This window comes from Cyclopterus lumpus, chromosome 10 (genome assembly GCF_009769545.1).
Source record: "Cyclopterus lumpus isolate fCycLum1 chromosome 10, fCycLum1.pri, whole genome shotgun sequence".
Taxonomy (NCBI): Eukaryota; Metazoa; Chordata; class Actinopteri; order Perciformes; family Cyclopteridae; genus Cyclopterus; species Cyclopterus lumpus.
In genome coordinates this window covers 11,838,045-11,861,529 of record NC_046975.1, presented here as the reverse complement: position 1 = coordinate 11,861,529, position 23,485 = coordinate 11,838,045, and the positions used below count along the sequence as shown (strand labels likewise).

At 45.4% G+C, this 23,485-nt stretch overlaps 1 protein-coding gene across 2 annotated transcripts; it reads left to right on the top strand.

Moving 5' to 3' along the window:
* Positions 1–8,248: 8,248 nt before the first annotated feature.
* slc34a1b (solute carrier family 34 member 1b) lies at positions 8,249–21,903 on the top strand. 2 transcript variants are annotated; one of them, XM_034543265.1, is made up of 13 exons: positions 8,249–8,311; positions 9,362–9,435; positions 9,540–9,728; positions 10,172–10,318; positions 10,587–10,730; positions 11,593–11,704; positions 12,225–12,420; positions 13,004–13,099; positions 13,247–13,313; positions 13,451–13,618; positions 13,819–13,935; positions 19,617–19,741; positions 20,251–21,903. In XM_034543265.1, exons 1-13 carry the CDS (start codon positions 8,259–8,261, stop codon positions 20,842–20,844), a joined length of 2,082 nt encoding a protein of 693 aa, XP_034399156.1. In that variant the 5' UTR covers positions 8,249–8,258; the 3' UTR covers positions 20,845–21,903. The 2 variants fall into 2 exon arrangements, with proteins under 2 accessions (XP_034399156.1, XP_034399157.1); XM_034543266.1 differs by lacking the exons at positions 8,249–8,311; positions 9,362–9,435; positions 9,540–9,728 and adding an exon at positions 9,869–9,955.
* The last annotated feature ends 1,582 nt before the right edge of the window (positions 21,904–23,485 follow it).

The window sequence follows — 23,485 nt, the reverse complement described above, 5'->3', positions numbered from 1 at the left end:
GGGCGATCATTTCTATCCATCTTGTTGTTGTGGCAAAGATGCCAAGTTCGAGCTTTTAGCCCTCGTGTGAGGAATGTTTTTGGATGAATCACTGAGGTCAGTTTCTGGCTTGCGTTATCATGCTACGTGATTTGGTTTTCTATGTGATTGAGCCAGACCCAGCTGTCCCAGTGAACTGGCTGTATGACTCATGCAGTGTAAAACAAGACTGCAGGTATCCACTGTAACTAGCTTTGTTTACAGGAACAAGATATCCTTTAGGTGGATCCTGGTAGAGAAACTGCCCTTTAAATGGCGTCATGTAAAGATGTCATTTTTGCCCAGTGACGACAGACGATTGCCGTGCTGTGGTTGGCTCGTTATGAAGAGTTGTAGCCAATCATTTGCTTCATCCCTCTACAGACTTGTTGCTGGAAGGTGATTTCCAGTTGAGGAGCCCGTGAAAACTATTATGGGGTGTCTTGGCTATGTGGGTTACAAAACAAATGAGTCATAGATGATTCATCCACGTAGATGATATCAGCAGAATGCATATTTGAGAGTACGTGACGGTATGGTCGTTGGGAAGCATCTCATTCGCCCAACTTGATGTGATTGTCCCTGAAGTAATAAACCTGAGATGGTAAACAATGCAGTGCAAGAAGCAATAATGTGCAGCAAATGATACCTGTTTGTCTCCCCCACAGCTTTCATCTTCCAGACTGGAGACATTAGCATACATGACTGTCACACCTGGCGTTAGTGTGTGTGTGTGTGTGTGTGTGTGTCCATGCATGAGTGGTGCGTCGGCGGCGCTATGAATGGGCAGAGAGGGGTGTGCTCTCTCACACAGACACCATAGCAGCAGTGAGATGAGGAGTGCCATCTACTCCACTGCACGTCTGTACTGAGGGAAGGAATAAGGGAGAAAAAAAGGTGAGTGTCTGAATTTCCCCCAGGCATTTGACTAATGCCATTTTTTGGGGTGAATGCTGTGCTTGTAGTTTCATTAGATGTGTCAGCCTACCCTTTCTCTCTCTCTCTGTGTCACTCCCATCATTCATTCTCTCATCCTCTCATCCTGTCTGTCCCTCAGTGCATTTCATTGCTTGATTAAATGTCTTATGCTGTCTTGAGATAAATCCCTTCATCTCATCAATCATAGAAAAGCTTACATTTTGTGCCAGTTTTTCATCCTATCTCTATATTTGTTATTTGGTGCTTTCGCTTCTGCATTGGGATGGATAACAAATGGGCTTTGTATATCTGGGAAGTGTTTATTTTCTGAACTCAATCCTCTGCTAATGGGAGTTCTGAATGGTGCTCACTGTCCCTTGAGAGTCTTGCAGAGGAATACATAAGTGGTGTAAAACCAAACCCATCCATCAGATAAATGCTTTAGATTACTGTGCACTGGAAGATTCTGCTCAGCCGGTGAAGGACGGGCTCTGTTTGCTGTGTTAAAAATGAAAACGATAGTAGATTCATTAGCACTGACTCCGTTATCAGGTGAGATACACATAGTCGAGCTGCGATTCGGGCAGGAAACTGCTTTGTTGGTCGACTATTGACTAAATTCATCCAGCTGGGGGGGAGTTTGTGTGTCTGTCTCGGTCACACCTGAACGTGGCTGAACAAACAACCCATCATCATCAATTACAGGACAGTATGCCCTTGGCACTGAGTCTAATGTGCTCTCTTCTGCCGGTGCAGCCACTGTCCACAGGCGCACCTTGGTACCCTCTCCACCTGGGTACCCCCTCCACCTTGGTGCCCCCACCACCTTGGTGCCCCCTCCACCTGGGTGCCCTCTCCACCTTGGTGCCCCCACCACTCTGTGCCTGCATGTGCTCTGATGGCCTCCGACTGTACATCCTCAGCATGTGATCAGCATGTTAAACGACACAGATGTGGCGAGGTGACAACATCAGACCAACATCACCTTCTGAACTTAAATTATGGGGTTGAGTTGACCCAAAGGAGTGAAAACGTTCTCCAAGGTGTTAATCACACACAGCTGAAAGGATATTTTCTTTCATTGCTAAGGAATGAATGGCCATGATGACTACCTGCTGCAGAGACAATCAGAAGCGATTGTGTCTGCAGCAAGTAGTCATTTGGCTTGACCTTTCAAGAAGACAGGAGTGATTACGCGGATGTTCTCTTTTGAAATCGTTCCTGTTCCCATGAAACTCTTTTACAGACACAGAAATAAAGCTTCATGTAGTGCTTCAGTTGGGGAATTAATTAGTGTTTACCCAACAGTCTTGGTCTTTGCCGGTGTTATGGATTCAAATCTGAAGAACTGATTTTCTTCAGATTTGCATGATTTTCTTACAGCACACATGATGTGCTGTAAAGGCTAATTGGTTTTGTTAAACGTTGCTACCTCAGATTCACCATGCTCCTCTTGCGGTGATGATAAAAGGGTGAAAAATGACTGCAAGGCAAAATATTCTATTCGCCTATCCTTGCAGAACAAGTTATTGAGAAGCTCTTAAGGTGAATGTCCAGGCGTTTTTGTGTGTCCATGTAATAATTTATGCATTTTGAGTATTTGTGGGAGGATGCGTAAAACCACAAATACCCAAAAGTCTAGCCCATCCGGTCCTTCATCCCTTTGCCTCGACGACAAAGGAGGGATTCCTCGTCTAACCAAAGTGGGACAGACGGTGACAGAGGAAAGCATGGGGTGAGACGGCGTTAGACAAGCATCGCACTCATTAAGGTCATTTCCCTCGGTGAGCTGGTCAAAGAGCGCACTCGGGACTCTCTCTGAATGCGTGCCCTCTCATCAAGGCTGAGATTATCCTCTATCCCTCAAAGGGACGTAGCGTAATGCACATTTCAGAGTAAGTGCATGGAGTACACCAGTCTTGCATGCCCCAGGGTGAGCCAACTGAACCGACACGCATGTGCATAACAGGCCTGATGTATGAATGGGAACACTTCACTGGCTCAGTCCCTCTAGTGCAGATTGTTCAGTGGCAGGTAGGCCTTGTTGAATATTACAGTCCAAGTAGGACTCTAATGCGGTTCCCCATGGCATCCCATGTGGTGCTGACGTCAGCCGTCCCAGCAGGTGAATGAGCTCCTGTCGATCAGCTCCCATTTATTCTTCATGAGCCTTGGGCTGAAGCTTCCTGTAGAGCAGCAGGCTCAACTAACGACTACGGTGGTAGACGAGTCTCTGTCAGCTCAGTCGCATCAGGAGGCGTCTTTCTACGTATTCCATCTTCGCAGGGGCCTTTGCTTTCTCTCAGGTTACTGTAGTACAGTAAAATATGTTAACAACCATTAAACAAATGCCAAACGGATATTCCCAAAAGAAAACATTTAATTGACAAGTTTTAGAAAAACTTACAAATGTAATAAAAAGATCTTGAGATCTGCACAAGGACAAGATTAACTTACTTTTCTTTGTTTCTTCAGCTTTGCAACATCCTTTAGAGCTCAGCTGTCATGCTATTCTGCTGAGGAAGGCCATCCGCTGTAGCTTTAGAAACCTCAACTAAGGATGGGTCAAATGCAGAGAAGAATTTCCCCACGGGAATCAATAAAAGTGTACATTTCTTTCTTTTCTAAGTGGACCTTGTGGTGAGTTGTCTCTTCTGCCCAGTCATTTTGCTTTTATAATGAGCAACATCAGTGAACAACACCTTAAAACGCTTCGATGTCTTACCCTGGTATCTCTCCTCCATCTAAAGGCCTCAGCAGGATATCAATGCAGGAAACCACTCATTCACTCTGACATGCCAAGAAGTATGTTGATTGATCTGATCTAACTGGTCAGGCACCGCAGAGATCGTTAGAGTTTAAAAATCTGTCTCCCGGACCCGGAGGTGTTTTGTCCCCGGCCACCAGGACTCCAGACACCAGCTGTGGATCTGGCTGGGACTGTTATCGGTAATCATTGTGGCCTTTTAGCTGTGCCAAAATCAGTCTTTGTCCTGCATGGACAATATGAGACTATATATTTCTGTCACCTTTTTCAAATGGGATCCTAAACTGTATGGCTGTGCACTATTTCTACTGTTATAGGACTCACCTTTGTTTTACAACCTTTAGTTACGGGTCTGCCAGTAGGATGAAGACCAAAACAACTCAAATCATCTCCAGGTGAAACGGATGTGTTTGTGTTCCTGTCTTTATAAATTAAAATGAGGAACAATAATGGGAGCAGCAGTGTTTGACGTTTCAATGTGACAATTGGTACCAACGGTAAAAACGGGAAATCACCCAACACAACATTCAAATCAGGGAGGTGAGTAGGCCTACAGTGTTGGATCCCTGAGTCAGAGTCGCCATCTAGTGACATAAGTTCAGAACTGCAGATTTTCAGCTGGCGGCCCCTCATGAGAGCAGGATCAGTTTAGCTTTTTCACATTTAAATGTCACGATAATTATCAGTTTATATCAGGAAACCTAAATAATTATTGTATAATATATTGCAACGACATGACACGTAAAGTCCTTCTTGTTCTTTCTCCTCTGTCTTTCCAGTTGTACAACCACAATATTCCAAAGGATATATCTAATCAGCCCTGAACTTCTCTTGAGAAAAATATTCAAGTCAGCCATGGAACCGAAGGCGAATGAGGTGTGTGAAGGCCGGATAGAGAAGAAGCATCACATTGAACAGGACTAGAATGACTACAATATTTTGTCTCTGTCTCTAGTGTCCCACCACCACGTCTCCTCAGAAGCACATGAAGAACAGGTCCAAATCCACAGAGGAGATGCAACAGACAAAGAAGGTTAGTAGCAATTGGACATTCATACCTCCTGCTGTTTTTATTCAATTTTGTAATAGTTGCATACTGTTATAGTCATCTGACATAATGGGACTCCTCCTGTCTCACATTACAGTCCTTCTCCTCACAAAAATCTCTCCCGGGCAGACCAGAGCTGGAGAAAGTGAAGGTGAGCTGTGCACACATGTTTCCATTTGTATTTATTTGTATTTGAAGAAGTATTGAGATCCTTTTAAGTAAAATGACTAATACCACACTATGAAAATACTTCACTCCATTGTGCAGTAAAATGTTCCCTGTCCAGTGTTTTACTATTATAGATTATGTTTCTGGACTAATGTTGCTTTTTATTGCTGTAGATGTTTACAGTTGAGCTAACTACAATATTTTACAATATTTTTTACTTCTATGATGTAATTGAATAGAAGTATAAAGTTGAATGAAAGGGCAATACTTTAGTACCTTAAATGTGTACTTATGTACAGTACTCAAGAGTAATTACATTCCACCACTGTAATGCAATACTTATGAAAAGTGTGGTTTTGCATTTATTTCTATGTCACTGTTTCAAAGATATATTTCATGTAAATGGAGCTGTACTTTTCTATGTGCCTCCCTGTTTTTTAGGAGTGTCCTGACGGCTCTGACACGCCGTCGTCCTCCACCGAGGAGCTAAAGTGACAAAGGGAAGGACATTAGAGTTAAGCCATCGAGTTAGAAGATCTTCACTTGACATGCAAACAAATGTACACAAGGAAACATAAAAAATATTATTCAAGATATTTGTGAACTATAGAAAACACGCAAGCAATAAATTTATGATTGGTGAAAAATGCGGTACATTGAACACACGCTGAAACAATCGCCTGTAAACCTGTGACAATGCTGTTTTGTGGTACTCTGAGTGTCGTATTCATACAACAGTGAATGTGCGTGGACAATAAAGTGATGCTGTTGACTGAATCTGTCTTTATTCTCTTTCACGTCAAACATCTGATGCTGCTCTGAGGTGTTCAATTATAGCCTTGACTGTTGAGTATCCTGTATGTATTGACAGAGGAGTGACAGCTGTGAAGGGTCCAAAAATACATCCTGAAACTGCTGACGCACATCTGCTGTGGTGTTTGTGTAACGTGCTTTAATGCGTGAAGAGTCTCTTTAAGGGTAAAACCATAAGAGCAGCCATTTGGAGATCTTCCCCTTTTATAAAAGGGAGATAAAGAAAAAAAAAACAGTAATTCAAACGTCCTTCAGCTAAGATGACAAAACAAATCCCAGATGAACCATTGGATAATAACTGAGAGGCCATTACACTGACAGCCCCATTAATTAAGAAAATACAACTTCATGACTTTGTGGAACATTGTCTTTCGGTCACAGAAACATCAAAGCAGCACAAAAATGTAAAAGCTTCACCTGGGGTTTCCAAATGATTTTGTCCATAACTATGTGGCTTTCTCCTACCTGCAGAAACAAGCCAACACTATGTAGAATGTTATGAGACGCAATCATTGTTTTGTAAGCTGTTACTTCTGAGATTGGGTCAGTTGAAAGCTGTTTTCATTTCTTGATGTGAAGATCTTTACAGACTACCAAGGTATTTAAACAAGTTTGCTGTTTGACAACAGACCATGTTATGAAATCCTGCTCGGCACAAGTAATCTCATTAGTCTATCAACATTCATCTCCAAATTAGGGCTGTAACTAACCGTATGTTTTCCGTATAAAATGATCTGCCAATTGTTCAGAAAATAGGGAGAAATACAAAGTGACGCCTTCACATTGTTTTGTCTGACCGATAGTCCACAACCGAAAGATTAAATTCACTAGCTTACTAAAAGAACTGTAAATATGCACGTGTTGGCAGTCGAAAAAGTAGATTTTTGACTTTTTTTCTTTGAAAAGTACTTGTAAGGGTAATTGATTATTATAGTGACAGTTGCCAATACATGATCTGTGGCTTGACTAATGCATTACTTAATTAAATGTTTCTGCTGTACTCCAAACAATTGTTTTTGCACCAAGACTGGAGAGAATAATATGCGGCCTCCATTTAGGGTTAAGTTTTCATGTCATCGGCACACTTAAGGATGCTGAAGTTGAGCATATTTATGATTGATGGATTGCCTCCACATGGCTCTCAACATGGCGACGCCGTGAACACGGCGGTTCACAGCTAACTGGCATATGTTTAGAGATAATGTTTCTGTGATTCCCTTCACACAGATTACAGGCTGCAAACTCATTAAAATCATGTATCCATCAGTGTGAGATTAACATAGGATAACGCAGCCCCTGGGGAGCAGAGGCGGACTAACGGCGTGCACCTCCCGCTCATTGATTGGCAGGTGTTTTGAGTGACAGGATGGTGTTCAACGACCCGGTGGCCTCTGTTTGCTTTATCCCCAGGCTGAGCAACAACCTCCCTGTGACCTGCACATCTGGAAAGGGGATTAACAGCATCACGGAGAGGGGGTGTACCAAAGAGCTCTGGAACCGCGCCAGAGATGTAGCCGTCTGTGTGTCCATATGTGCATGTACGTCTCGGTGTCTCTCTTTTCCTTTGCTCAATGCAGCACCACATCTCGAGGATTTATCCCAGAGACACCATTGACAGCAGCAGCCTCGGCTCTGGTCCAGCTGCATGCCTGCACAACAACAACAGAGCCGTTATCTCGCTCTGGCTCCCAGCTCTCATAAAAGTTTGGAAAATAACAACTTTAGACTAGTGGGTTATTACGTGTTGCTCCTTTGAGATCATGGATGCATGTCTGAGGTCAGCAGGTTTGGCAGATTTGGTTGAGAGCACTGCTGATGTGACAGAACTGTAGCTGGACTAATTGTTAACAATTACCCTGTAACTCACAGCGTTTATCCCATGGCGAGGAGGACCTTGCCTGTGAGTAGTGGGGATGTGTAAGTAAATGTGTGTGTGTGAAGGGGATCTGAGAAAATATTCCTGATATTTAATTTCCAATCACAACATGCTTGATCTTAAGTCCTGGAAAAGTACCATAAGCACCTGCACATTCTGCAGGTCTTGCAGATTACTCTCAAATGTTTGAAATACTTCCACTGACTTTTATCATGCAAGAAATCATCATTTATTATCCTGACTTTATTCTGTGCCAAACTACAGTGGGTGATGAAAACTGCTGTTTGAAAATACGAGTGGATTTGAGAAGAAATTATGCTTTTCTCCTAACTCCCACCACCAGGTGTCAGATTTCTCCTGCTCTCATAGTGAAACTAGAAGAACCTCCAACAACAGGGACCACCATCAATCACATCAAACGGTCCTCTTCATCTGGAATTCTTTATCTGGCCCCAAGTCAGAGGGAAAAATAGCTGGTTGAACCAACATCATTCATCACCTAATACACAACGTGCTTTCCCAACTTGTGTGTCATTAAGTTATGTCTCTGTGTTATTGATTAACAGTGAGGTCTGTGATAGTGGAGCACGCTAACGAGAGATGAGGTGTTACCTGGTCGCTTATTTAAAGCTGATGTACACTTCATTTTGATGCTTTCCTTTCCAGGAGGTCATACCCAACACCTTAGACTGTTTCAGAAAAGGTAAGCTACTGTACTGCGTATGTCATAACCAAATAAGTATGTTAAGTGACTTTGCTTCATTATTACTGAAGCTTTCTTATATTATTTTAAATGAATAATTTATTAATATTATAGGAAATCTTTCTTTTTATCTAAAAGGGACCACGTTAGCTGTCACTCACTAACTAAAGTAAAGATTTCGGTGCAACATAAACATGTGTATGTAAGCAGTAGTGATTTAAAGGCAAGCTCACAAATACTAGAGAAACGGAGAACAGTGAGAGCAAAGCAGGTAGATTAGAGGATAACATTCAGTAGACACACACACACACAATGTGCTCAAGTACATTCAGCTGCAATCTATGGAACTTGTCTCAGTCACATACGTACATATGTGAACTGGGCCTCTCTGCACATCAGAAGCTGCAGGAGGATGCTAAACAGAATGAGAATGATGCAGCGACTGTAATTACTGCAATTTTGACTCCTGTAATTACTGAACTCACTTCCATCCTCTTTGCTTTACAGAGGCACATTAGTACTCCCTCCTACACTGGAGTCCCCAAAATATGGCAAAGTGGCCGACATGAAAAGGGAGATAAAAAACAAACTGTTTCTCTTCAAACCGAGAGCATGAAAATCCTTGGATGGAGTCGCGGCGCTATAGACAGCGGAGAGTCCCTTTAAGAGCTGCTTACTTGCAGCTGCAGGAAATGGACGGCAAGACAAGTTACATGGAAACTGGTGTTTCCTTATTGATTCTGACAAGGCGTTCGATTGTTGAGAGGCAATACGATGCCTCTCAACAAATGAACGGTGTATGTAGTTTAAGCGTGCGGTTTGACCTCTAATACCAAGGACGGCTGCCAATTACAGTGTGGGCCACCTTTGTTCCTTTCTAATTCCGTGTCTGTTGATCTGAGTAGCGTGGCGAGAGATGGGCTCATACACAGACACGTTTGTCTCCTTGGGCTTCTTCTTTTTTTTACTGCTGCAAGTGGCTGATAAACCAATTCTCTCTGTGTTTCCCTCTAAGGTGTCAATTTTAATTACCTCCATGTCTCCACACAGCATTCAAAGCACCATGTCATCTCGATCTATAACCATAGTGTCCTCTGGACGGAGCACAGGGCTCCACTACAATGGTAACTTATTGGCTTCAATGCCCATCATTCTGTTTTTTTATGTCTTTGAGATGCTTCAAAGCTGATCTTCCCTACCTGAGTGTCTACTTTTTATTATTCTTTAGGAAGGGGGATGAGGATGCACGACACTCAGCTCTCCTCACAGCCCAAACTCTCGCAGGAGGAGGACAGGGAGTCTGGCATTGGCTCCACCCTTGATCTCTGCAGCACCTCTGAGGGCCATAACCAACATGCCCATCACCACTCCAGCAAACCTACATTCAGGGAGACAGACAGTCTCCCGAAACAGAAAGGTACAAGAGTGGCATTAGGAGGAGAATGTTGGCACTCTTGTCCTGCGTTGGCAGCAGGTCTGATCTTTAAAAAAAGAAAAGAAAAGGGCAAATAACAACAGCAGAAGCTGAACCACATGCTCATTAGATAAGGGCATGCTCAAAGACACACAGGGCCAGTGGAACATGCAGTCTGGGCAACAAAGGCTAAGTCCTGCTGTCACTCAGCAGCAAATGGCTGCATATGGGTAATGTAGTGTGTCAGATGGCTTTGCTCTCTATACAGTATGTGAGATTGCTTACTGAGGCCATCTCTCTCATCCAGAAAAAAATCATAAGAATGGGAAAGAAGCATTGAAGTATAAAGGCTAGAAACATACCACATTTATGTGTTATCTGTGAAATATGTGTTGATGTCTTTGTGTCCAAACCATCTCCCTGGTTAATGTTGTTGTTTTCAACAGATAGCTCTCTGCCGATCACAGCGGTGAGTCAGAACAAGACCGGGCAGCTCCTTATCAATCTATCCAAGATCCCTCTCCTCCTCATCCTCTTGTTCCTCTTTGTCTGCTCCTTGGACACGATGAGCTCTGCCTTCCAGTTAGCAGGGGGTAAGTGCTATAACCCTCTCTGCCCCCCTTAGCGGGTTGATAGTGACTCAGCCAGTTGATGTTTGACTAATAAATGAGTCACTGAAGAACAGTTCACACTGTCCTGCCCGGGCTCTGCTGCATAATTTACCACAAAGCTTCATCTGGTGACCTTTCTGGATCTGGGGAAACAAGAGGTTTGAATTTTGATTAACATTGCTCTTGGGTTCCATCTGAGACCAGCATTTTTTTGTGTCTCTGTGTGTATGTGGGTGGCATATTTAACCAGGTAAAGTGGCAGGGGGCATTTTCCAGGACAATGCAGTGCTCGCTAACCCTGTGGCAGGGCTGGTGGTGGGGATCTTGGTTACGGTGCTGGTCCAGAGCTCATCCACCTCCACCTCCATTGTCGTCAGTCTGGTGGCCTCCGGATGTGAGTATAGGGGCATAAAAATGTTATTTGAGGTTTTAAATAAGACTCTGAAATAGAAAAATGTCCAGGCTGGCCTCATTTATTTAGAAATATAGTGTATGTTGTTTGTCTCTAGGCTATTATTTGGCATGCAAAAACATTACAGTAAACTATTTTTTTAATTAAATATGGAAAAGACAAAATATAATCAACATCATCCTTCACAATTAAAATGACTAAATTAATGAGGCGTAATTTAATCGTTCTTATGTATAATTTGTATCATACACTGACCTGAAATTTACATTTTGAGATTGTAGCGCTGCAGTGGCAATTTGTAAAAATCCGTCTGAAAATGAATGTACTGGGATCAGATATAATTAAATCAAACCATTTCCCACCCTGTAATCTCCCAACACCTCAGCCTGTAGTTTATCATGCCTCAGAAGACCATTGCATGGTGAGGTCATAACCTGTCTGCTTCTAATGAGCGCAGCCTCCGAGGTCTCCCCTCTTTCATTACAGTGGTTAAAGTGAATGGTGTCAGTGTGCAGGAGCTGCCGCTGTGCTTCTAAATCCTTTCTGTAAGAGATCCAGCCGCGTGTTATCAAAGAAAAAAAGAGATGCAATGCACGTGTGAACGTAGGTCATCATCATTAAAGGCATCCTCAACATTGAACCTCTGTGAGGACTAAGCTGCTTCTACTCAACTGCAAATCACAATCCCCTTTCAGAAGGTCATGTCGTATGCTTATGCGCGTGATGCATCACCATCCAAAGAATGTGGACATTTATCCATTTACAATGTTTTTGTTCCACCCTGCATGCTGTTTTAAGAATGATTACTCACACGCAAGAGGTTTTATGTGGTCTCACCTCACAGTGCTAGAGGTGAGGTTGGCTGTTCCAATCATCATGGGGTCCAATATTGGGACTTCAGTCACGAACACCATAGTGGCCATGATGCAAGCTGCCGAGAGGACCGAGTTCCAACGGTGAGTGAAGAACGGGGCAAAGGGGTGAGTGCAGGGGAAGGCTGAAGAGTGGGGGAGAAGAAATTGAAATGTAAAACTGAAGAGGATAAGTGGGGAGATGGAGAAATCAAGCGAAAAGTGCTGAAAGTGCAGAGGAGAAAACAGAGGAGGGTGAAGGGAGAACATTAGCAGCTGCTCGCTGCCTCTTTGCTTCAGCCTCCGTCCGAGCGTCATTTCTACAACAGTGACAATAATGGCACCAATACACATTGATTTCACACCACTAACCCTTTGGCTTGAAAATGTACGTCACTGAACAGATGGCCCGTTGCTTAATCTGTGTCTGGTCAAATAAATATAATTTATTAGACTTTTATAATATACTCACACACTGAGTCAAAACTAAAATACCAATTACATCAGACACATCCCCAAAAGGCGAGCTATTAAAAAAGCAGATTAACAAGCAATCATTTTGAGTGCTTGATCATGCTGATGGCTGACCTTAGGTAACACGGAAAACGATTGTGACCCACTGCAGGGCCTTTGCTGGGGCAACGATCCACGACTGCTTCAACTGGCTGTCGGTGCTGGTTCTGCTGCCGCTGGAGGTGGCGAGTGGCCTCATGTCCCAGCTGTCGTACCTGTTGGTCACCAGCTTCAAGCTTCAACCAGGGAAGGAAGCCCCTGAGATGCTCAAGGTCATCACCAAGCCAGTGACCAAGCTCATCATACAGGTGAATCAGACAATCGGCATTTTTCTAACTCACCATTTGCAAAAAAAAAACTCCTGCAAACAGATTGTCCAGTTATAGCTTAACAACTGTAACTATGGCAGAACTGTCCATATTTGGATTTCTGTTGGAAGAGCGATGCCATGCATTTGAAGAGTTTGGAGGATGGTGAGTTGTTTGCCTATTTTTGACAGCAGAAATAAGGCGTAAATGTGTTGACATGTCCAAGATAGTGTTCTTGTTTCCCTATTACTTTGGTTTGACATTTGACCTTTTCAGTTGTCATTAAAAGTGAAAAGCTAAACAGACAGTCTTCAATCCAGGACCCATTACTTTTGAAAATTGAGTGGTAAATCTGGTGGTATTATTTTTAAGCTGCATATGTGCCTCAGAAGACTGGAAAGCTTGCTAGCTATCGCAACTGTAACAACGGGGGGCGGAGCCTAACAAACAAGTCAGTTGGTTGTCCTACGTGTCTTGGACAGCTGTTACGGAGGATGTGAGGTTGAATACTTTAACCGCCCTCTTCTTTAACTCACTGAATTTAAAAGATGAGAAGAATATTTCTACTTCATTTCACCCTCAGCTAGACAAGTGTGTGATCACAGAGATCGCCATGGGGAATGAGGACATGAGGAACAGGAGCCTGGTGAAGGAATGGTGCCAGACTGACCTTGTTACGGTAATGGCACCGTCCCTACTGCTGTCTCCTGCACATTGTGTCACACACTGTGGCGCCAAATAAAGCAGCACTGCTGCCAGTGAAATGTGTTGCAAATGTGTGTTTTCATCACAGATGCTTCTTTCTTTCTTTCTTTCTTCCTGACAGTCCACTGGCAATTTGAGCACTGCAAACTGCGGCCTCAGTCATGGCATGTCCCAATCATCACTGAAGTGTGAGTTCGAACTCAATAATATGTGAAACCCACCCTCTCTTGTGAAGCGTACAGTGCACTTATTGTATGCCTTTTCTCTCAGTATGGTATATGTGTGGGATCATTTCCTGATGGTTGTTGGTGCTGTCCCTCTGCAGGTAGGCATTTGTTTGTGTCCACCGGCCTGTCGGACCTCACAGTGGGCCTGATTCTCCTGGCAGGCTCTCTGGCTGTCCTCTGTACCTGTCTGCTGCTGCTGGTTAAACTGCTCAACGCCCTTCTTAAAGGCCAAGTCGCAAAGGTCATCCATAAAGTCGTCAACACAGGTCGGCTTTCTTTTGAGCTGCTAGAGGTTTGACACATGTTATCATGGAGCAAATGTATGCATGATGCGGTCTGCAAGCGAGCAAATACACCAAGAAACACTTCTTGCATGCAAATTACTCGAACGGGGCTGTGAAGAAGATACAAGTATTGATGAGTTAATACATGTGTCCCATAATCTCTCCTCTCTTTATCTCAACAGACCTGCCTTATCCATGCGGGTGGCTGTCAGGATACATGGCCATGCTTGTGGGTGCAGGGGTAACGTTTGTGGTCCAGAGTAGCTCTGTCTTCACTTCAGCCATGACTCCTCTAGTAGGTTGGTGAAATATGCTTTTGCAATAATGTAGAGCCCCAATTCGTGGAGGTGATATATTACATTCTGTAGGTAGTGCAAGCAGAAGTAAAAACTCCGTCATAATCCAATGAGTTAAAGCATGAAAAGCCATGTCCACAAAATAGATATGCCATACAATAAAAATGAGAGGAATATATGATAAAGGCAGACAAGATACTAAACATGCAGAAATATGTTAATCACCCCACTAAGAGGGCTACTAAGAGCTAAACATTTACATAATTGAGTTATTTTCTGATATTAAAACCTCATACATTTGTTATCTTCCTGTAGACTCATGAACTATGATGACATCCACTAACACTGCTTTCCCCAAACTGTTATGTAAAACTAACATCCGTCTTGAGAAAAATAACCGATGTTGCTTCGAAAGAAATTGAATATATGGCATTTAATATCATGTTTTTTTATTCAATTTGAGGCTTGAGTATAATATGAACACATATATTTTTTTTCTTTTGGAAACCATGTGAGAAACAGTGGAGACGCAATGAGTTTACAGTGGTGAAAGGGTTGTTGCTAGCAAGACATATTTAATAAAAGCTCTTTGTTGTTCTTTGTTTGACAGATTTGTTTGTACTATTAGTTTTAATGAAAACGTTCTAAATTCTTGGTGACCTATCAGGTTTTTGCACTAGTGTCTCACTGTCTCACTGTCTCACTGTCGCGGCTGCTAATAGCATGCAGCACGAACACAGCTTGAGCAGAGAACTTGCTGCACGGCTTTGTTTCACTCTCTTGGATGTGTTCTATCTTTCTTGTTCGTGACCACAGGAGGCCGAACCATTTTAAAACACCCTCGCCTATTAAAATACAGAATAATGAAAAATGAACCTCGTGCATTAATCACCTCAGTGCGAGTGTGAAACTTGTGGCAGCAACACTTGGATATTACAGTAAGAGTTATGTGAGTAATATTAAACAACGATTTGATCCCTGGCAGCTGTGCAGCACTTTATTGTCTCTACAGAAATATTATCTGGTAAACTGGACAGTTATTCGTTGAATCCTGATGTCTAATCTGTGGTACTTTTGTTGGTTCTGCATCATATGCAAAATCCAACTGTAATTCTACTCATTATAGTTTGTCATTGCAATTTTTCTTTGTGATTCAGAAGTCGCATACAGTAAAACAACTCTTAAACATTCAATTTGCTTAGTTTTCTCCTCTTTGTGTTGGGTGATCTTTAAGAAAGTATTGTTTGTAGTCCAGAGGCAATTCCAGCATCTGCCCAGTCAAGGTTGGACTGATGTGACTCTTCTTCTCATCTCATCATGATGCATTTGGTGCAAACCCTCGGGGAGTCTCTTGTAATGTCTTATTAAACTGGACTCTAACTGTGCAGAGTATCAGCTCTCGTCCTTGGGTGGTCCAGCACTGTGCAGAGGTGGATATCAGTCAAGTTACTTGTCTGGACTCTGCTTTTGGCATTTGAGGTTTGCCACTGCGTTTGTGAGCTCAGATTATCTCACTTCATGGTTTACACAAATATCAGAACATGTGATTGCTTTGTTTTGAATTAGTTGTGGAAGAGAGAGGACTCCAAAGGCTGAAAACTACAGCACCGGCATTTTACTGTCACTCAAACCTGGAAGAACCGCCCATGTAACCCAGAAGCTCGTAAACTGTGCTTTTGTTTCCAAGGCCGCTGCTTTTTGCATCAAGTTATGAATTAAAAAACCACAACCTCTGAACAGACATTCACTGCTACAGTAATACATTGTTCACTGTTTATTGAGAACAGATTTACCTGACTGCTCTTGTCATGTATTTAATGGCTAATCAAAATGAGTTTGTTCTCATACTCACATTGTTATGTGCAGCTCGACAGGACAGGACCCAAACGCCGTCAACGATGGAAAAGTAACTTTTATTGCTAAACAGGATTCCAAAACAGTCTTACACACAAGATCTTCCACGATCTAGACAAGACGAACCGACAAAGGGGAATGACATGAACAGGACTTAAATACAGAGGGCTGGTGCAGGTGATTGGACACAGGAGGAAACAATCAGGAACAGGGCAGACAATCACAGGGACAGGAAGTGAAGAGAAACAGAGGACACGAGAGACAAGGACTTCAAAATAAGACAGGAAACACGAAACAAAAACACTACAGATCCTGACATAACCCCCCCCTCAAGGGGCGGATTCCAGACGACCCAACACAGTCCCCCAGGGTGGGTGGAGGGGAGCCGGAGGCGGGACCAAAAGCCTGGCAGAAGAAGTCCGGGGGACGGGCCGGAGGACGACCACCAGGAGGACTGACCTGCTCCGGAGGACGGGCAGGAGGACGGCCACCAGGAGGACTGACCTGCTCCGGGGGATGGGCAGAAGGGCGACCACCAGGCGGACGGAAGGGCTCTGGGGGACGGGCTGAAGGACGGCCACCAGGCGGACGGAAGGGCTCCGGGGGACGGGCAGAAGGAGGACAGGCAGAAGGGCGACCACCAGGCGGACGGAAGGGCTCCGGGGGACGGGCAGGAGGATGGCCACCAGGCACATAGACCTGCTCCGGGGAACGGGCAGAAGGGCGACCACCAGGCGGACGGGCTGAAGGACTGCCACCAGGCAGATAGATCTGCTCCGGGGGACGGGCAGAAGGGCGACCACCAGGTGAACAGACGGGCTCCGGGGGAACCCCAGGAACAGAAGCCGGAAGCGGCCATGGTGGCGACCGAACACAGGGAGCCTGAGTCGGCCGGGGCGGCGACGTGACCCGGGGAACCGGGGTCTGCCGGGGCGGCGACGTGACCCGGGGAACCGGGGGCGGCCGGGGCGGCGACGTGACACCAGGAGCCGGGGTCGGCCGGGGCGCCGACGGGACACGAGGAGCTGGGATCGGCCGAGGCGCCGACGGGACACGAGGAGCTGGGGTCGGCCGAGGCGCCGACGGGACACGAGGAGCTGGGGTCGGCCGGGGCGCCGACGGGACACGAGGAGCTGGGGTCGGCCGGGGCGCCGACGGGACACGAGGAGCTGGGGTCGGCCGGGGCGCCGACGGGACACGAGGAGCTGGGATCGGCCGGGGCGCCGACAGGACACGGGGAGCTGGAGTCGGCCGGGGCGCCGACGGGACACGAGGAGCTGGGATCGGCCGGGGCGCCGACGGGACACGGGGAGCTGGAGTCGGCCGGGGCGACGACGGGACACCAGGAGCTGGGGTCGGCCGGGGCGCCGACGGGACACGAGGAGCGGGGGTCGGCCGAGGCGCCGACGGGACACGAGGAGCGGGGGTCGGCCGGGGCGCCGACAGGACACGAGGAGCGGGGGTCGGCCGGGGCGCCGACAGGACACAGGGAGCTGGGGTCGGCCGGGTCGCCGACGGGACAGGAGGAGCTGGGATCGGCCGGGGCGCCGACGGGACACGAGGAGCGGGGGTCGGCCGGGGCGCCGACAGGACACGGGGAGCTGGAGTCGGCCGGGGCGCCGACAGGACACGAGGAGCTGGGATCGGCCGAGGCGCCGACGGGACAGGAGGAGCTGGGGTCGGCCGGGGCGCCGACGGAACACGAGGAGCTGGGGTCGGCCGGGGCGCCGACGGGACACGAGGAGCTGGGGTCGGCCGGGGCGCCGACAGAACACAGGGAGCTGGGGTCGGCCGGGGCGCCGACGGGACACGAGGAGCTGGGATCGGCCGGGGTGCCGACAGGACACGAGGAGCGGGGGTCGGCCGGGGCGCCGACAGGACACGGGGAGCTGGAGTCGGCCGGGGCGCCGACAGGACACGAGGAGCTGGGGTCGGCCGGGGCGCCGACAGGACACGGGGAGCTGGAGTCGGCCGGGGCGCCGACAGGACACGAGGAGCTGGGATCGGCTGAGGCGCCGACGGGACACGGGGAGCTGGAGTCGGCCGGGGCGACGACGGGACAGCATCGGCAGGAACCGGCGGGGACTGCGGCCGAAGCAGGACCCTGTCTAACGCCTGGAGGGACTCCATCATGTCCCGGAAAGCGTCCTGGGACAAGGCAAAGGAAGCAAGGGCCGGCCGGAAGTCCAATAGGTCCCAGGAAGTTGGGGTTGGCCGGAACACGGAGGCGGCAACAGGAACAGGCGAGGGCTGCAGCACGGAGGCGACTGCGGGAACCGGAGTAGTCTGCGGCACAGAGGCGGCAGCCGGAACCCTCCACCGACGCGGTCCGGAGGTTTGCGCCCCCCACTCCGGGGCTGGGCCTGCGTGACCTCTGCCACTGGGGCTACGAGCCCAACGGGTCCCTTTGAAGGGGTCTGGTGCCGAGACCCTATGGGGGTTGTAGTTCCCCTTCTGCAGGCTACGAGGGCCCCCATAGGCCAAGCGGGTCCCTTCGAAGGGGTTTGGTGCCGAGACCCTATGGGGGTTGTAGTTCCCTTTCTGGAGGCTACGAGGGCCCCCATAGGCCAAGCGGGTCCCTTCGAAGGGGTTGTAGGCTGGGTCCATTCTTGGTCGGTTCGTTCTGTTATGTGCAGCTCGACAGGACAGGACCCAAACGCCGTCAACGATGGAAAAGTAACTTTTATTGCTAAACAGGATTCCAAAACAGTCTTACACACAAGATCTTCCACGATCTAGACAAGACGAACCGACAAAGGGGAATGACATGAACAGGACTTAAATACAGAGGGCTGGTGCAGGTGATTGGACACAGGAGGAAACAATCAGGAACAGGGCAGACAATCACAGGGACAGGAAGTGAAGAGAAACAGAGGACACGAGAGACAAGGACTTCAAAATAAGACAGGAAACACGAAACAAAAACACTACAGATCCTGACACACATTAGAATACCTACATCTCCTTGTTGGCTAATAGCAAATTTAACAACTAGATGAGGACAAATAAGGACACAACGATGCTTATTTCCACTGATTGAGTCTTGTGAAGTTTGTAAGATCATGTTGCATAACCGGTATTGAATGCCACTTGCTAAATGAAGCATGTAAAATCAGTGATGACTGAGTCATCAGCCTGCTACTCAGTGATAAATGTGAGATGGGAATCATGTCTCATTTAAAACAGGAGTAATTAAGCAGCTTGGAAAAAGCTAAAAGGCAAGTAACTAATACACATGGATGATTTCCAATCTTCAGATACACTTAATTAAATAGTTCTATTTATTTTATTTTAGACTTTAGCTTTACCTTCTCTTCATCTGTTGCTGTCACTAGATCATAGTTTCATTGAAAACAGATAGACAGCAACCATCTATTTCAGTATATTTAACTAAATATATTTAACAATATTGTCAGTTGCTGTCAGGCAGCCACTCATTTGACAGTCAGTCATCTTAACTGGCAAAGTTATATTTCAGCCTCTGCTGCTTTTTGTAATATTGGCTTTTGTTCATCACCAAATTCGATGTGATGTTGTCTATTAATCTGAGATATACATTGAGTCATATAGTTTGACTGATTCAAATGTTTATTTTAAAAACATTTTATGGTGAACAGCCCTTATGGCTCTCAACAAGGACCCCCCAGTACATTTATTTTGTTGATGTGGCTCTATACTTCTTATCGTTGTAAAAGAAGTGGATTCAGTTTTTATCAACTTCTCAGGATCGTAATCCCAATCAAAGAATTCCCCTTTCATTTCCTGGTTAACCATCCTTATTTATTGTCCTTGAGTCCTCAGATGCAGTATGTTTCTGTCGTCTCCCTCAGGTATTGGTGTGATCAGCCTGGAGCGAGCCTATCCCCTCACTCTCGGGTCCAACATCGGCACCACTGCCACAGCCCTGCTGGCAGCTCTGGCAAGTCCGGGAAATAAGCTAGCAGCTGCCATACAAGTAAGCCAATGCGTTATCAGATGCAAGAGCCATACAGTGAAAAGAGAAACAAATAAAGTGAATGCACCATTACCAACACCCTCCCACGTTGAAGGAAAAACGTATTTTTATGATATGTCAGAGAGGATAATTTATACACAGTGAGACAACATTAAGGGAGCCCACGAATATATTTTTCATCTGCAGAAAAAAAGGATGTGCACACTCATTCTCTACAGATTGTTGATAAATAATTTGTATGAGCATGTATTTCTGCATAAACGAGCTGGAGGCAAATAAGTGGACGCTTATGAGAAAACTGTTGTTTGTTAATCTTAACAACAATCTCTAACAAAACTGTCAAAAATAAGGACAATCTTGTGTCATTAACGGATTAAATGTAACATGATGACAAAACAGGTCACGCAGATTCTCTGAGGATTTAAATGACAGTAACGACACACATTGCCTGTTCAATACATCCTTCAGCACTCATGCACTGTATCTTCATATCTTCTCGTTCCATGTAGATTGCTCTGTGTCACCTCTTCTTCAATGTCTTTGGTATCCTGCTGTGGTATCCTCTTCTTTTCACACGCCTGCCGATAGCGATGGCTCGTGTCCTTGGTGAGCGCACTGCCAAGTACCGCTGGTTTGCAGTCTTGTACCTCCTCCTTTGCTTCTTGCTCCTGCCGTCGCTGGTGCTGGGCCTCTCGCTGGCAGGCTGGCGAGTGATGGCTGGCGTTGGGGCTCCGTTCCTGGGTGTGACCGTCTTCATAGCCATGGTAAATGTGATGCAGGCCCATAGCCCTCGCTATCTGCCCACGAAGCTCCAGAGCTGGGACTTCCTGCCCAAGTGGATGCACTCTTTCAAACCGCTCGACCGGCTCATCACGAAGGCAACTGTGTGCTGCGGCTCTGCGTACCAGAAGGACCCGGGAGAAGAAGAAGAAGAGCATATATCAACACAGGCGACCTCTGTCAACACGCAGAAAGAGTCCACCCTGAGGAGGGCACAGCTGGTTTATGACAACCCAGCCCTGGACTACCTGGATGAGAGCAGGCCAGGTGTGAAGGTGCTGATTTTGAAAGGGTTACAGCGGTGCAACAGCACTCCACTCTAGTCAAACTGATCAAACTTTTCAACTGAATTGTGTCAGTATTGAGGGAATAGATGGGTTGAAAGAATGACATTTTGTAATTGCTTAAAAATGAACTAATTTCTGATTATTGATTGATTCATATGGCCTCCCAAAGCCAGGCTAAATATCATGAGCTCAGTATGATATCTGCTGATGAATATTAGTTTTTTTTGTGAGGAACTTTGAAACTTAATTAATGATGAACTACATAAACGGAGCATACACTGTAGCATAATAACTGTTTTAAAGATACATTGTTTTTGCCCACTAGTGATGCTGGAGCAATGTTTTTGTGAGTGTGTCCCCATTTTGTTTCAGCGAAAAATTTAGCAATGCGTCAGCAAAGGCAGTGATGTTAACATTGATGTCAATGACGCAGAATGGTTTTAATTGTAATATTGTTTCCTTTAACTATCAAACATTTTTCTTTGTGTGCAGAAAATGTATTCAGAAACCCGTTTCAGTGGATCATTTTGCACATTTGACAACATTTGCAGAACAGCCATGTTCTCCAGTCAATAACATGTGCAGTCATGTCTACAAAGGCTTTATGTTAGAGTGAGTATAAACCGAAGGATTCAGCAGTCCTGGCTGCAAAGTTCATCCATTTTATGGTCTTTCTTTTTTTTCTCCATGATTTTGTGTCAAGATCAGGCGGACAGAAAGATTGTTGCCCCAAAGTTGAATGATAATGAATCGTGTTATGGAGTGTAAACACACATCATTATGTTACATTCCATGTAGTCAAGTGCATTTGAGCGCCTGAATACACACAGCCACTACAAAGGATTCAAATGATCATAATGTTAGCTTCTTGATGTTATCTACAAATAAGTGTGTGTCTGTGTGTGTGTGTGTGTGTGTGAGCTGTAGTTGTTGGTCTCTATGCTTGTTTAAGTGGGACAGAATGCACAATCGGGAGGTGTTATTGAATGTGTGAACGCGTGCTGTTTTCTCTGTTGCATTGTAACAATTGATCGTGCGTTAAAGAAATGTTGATTCCCTGCCTGAAATCTGAAGAGGATAAAGTCTGACTTTGAAGAGTGCTATGCAAACAGGATGAAAGTACATAATAAATAAATAACTACTTTCTCTTAGGACTGCCAAATAATTCATTATTGTGTTGTGTGTCTTACTTGAAAGAATGAAAGAAAATGTGTCCTTTTTCTTTCTCTGTGGACCCCACTAATCTGCAAACGTACACTCCAAACACCTTTTGTTTCAACAAAAGCTGCTTTGTCTCATCACACTCCTCTGATCATGCCATGCTCTTTCAACTGTTGGGGTTTTAAATGAGAAGCAGCCATCACCTCCACCAGACATGGCACTCTGGACAGAGGTTGCATCATCCTGCTGAGTCTAATGTAAACCCCGGAGACATTCGATAGCAGTGCGAAAAGGAAGAGGAGCAGAAACAAGAGATCCACCTTGACACTCACTCCTGCACGCGCATACAAAAACACACCTGTTGTACGGCGGCGCTCTCCTGTCTGAGTGAGAGCTGATGTGAGTGCTGATTATCTGTTGGGAGCTGCTGTTTGGATGGAGTCCAGCAGAGCCGGGTCACAGGCCTGCCAGGCCCTCGTATTCAGAGATTCACAGCGAGGACCCGGAGCTGCCAGGGCTCTCTGGCATCACCACTGTCTTTCAGCTGCTATATTATTATCAGATAAAAAGTCGGATATTTTTTTAAGATTATAATACACTTAAAATGTGCAGCCTCCTAAATTACCCCTTTTCTTTACTTACTGCAATTATAGTTATTTTTCTAATGTGATTTTTGTGTTTTTGTGTAAAGTGGAATCTGATCCCGACACACTCTCCAGTTGACATAATAGTGTGTGTGTGTGTGTGTTTTTTTTGCCGTGTTCACGACTTACTTCCTGTAGGGCTGAATTCACAGCCCTTTCTTCAAATAATGTCATGAATCTTTTCAACCCTTAAGCCCTCAGATTTTGCTGGAAAAGCATTTTGCTTTAGGTGCTGATGCAGCACTAATAGTCACTGGGTGTATGTCTAACAGCACTTAATGATTAAGAATAATGGCCATGCTCACTGTCAATACAAAGCAAATTAAGCCATATTGCTTGCTGAACCATTAATTGTTACAGAACACATTGTTATATATAAATAGAAATACAGAAATAGGTGGTTAAATGCAGTAATCATTTACCTTAAAAAGGGTTTTACTTGACGACGTGTCTTTCGCTAACGTAAAATAAGATAATTACAAATGAATGTATTGGTCTTAGAAACACATTAACAGAATAAACTAAATATTCTGTGCTAACAAAAAGCTGCAACTTACTAGCTGTGATGTCTAATTCAAAAAGAACTGATGGATCATTTTCTATGACCATTTTTCATGGATAATTAGTTTCTACTTATTCGTGGTTCCTAAAAAAATAACAGAACTGAAAATGATCCATTATTATTCCACATGGCCGATGGCTGTTGTTGAGTGAGCAATGTGTGGGCCTTTAGGGAACACACGTTTACCAAACCTGCAGAAAATGCTTCCCTCATATATCATTCTTATTCATGGGGCCACATGATATCGGTTTACTTCGACTTCTTTGTCACAAATCCAGTTGGCTCCTAATGACATTTGCTATTTAAGCAA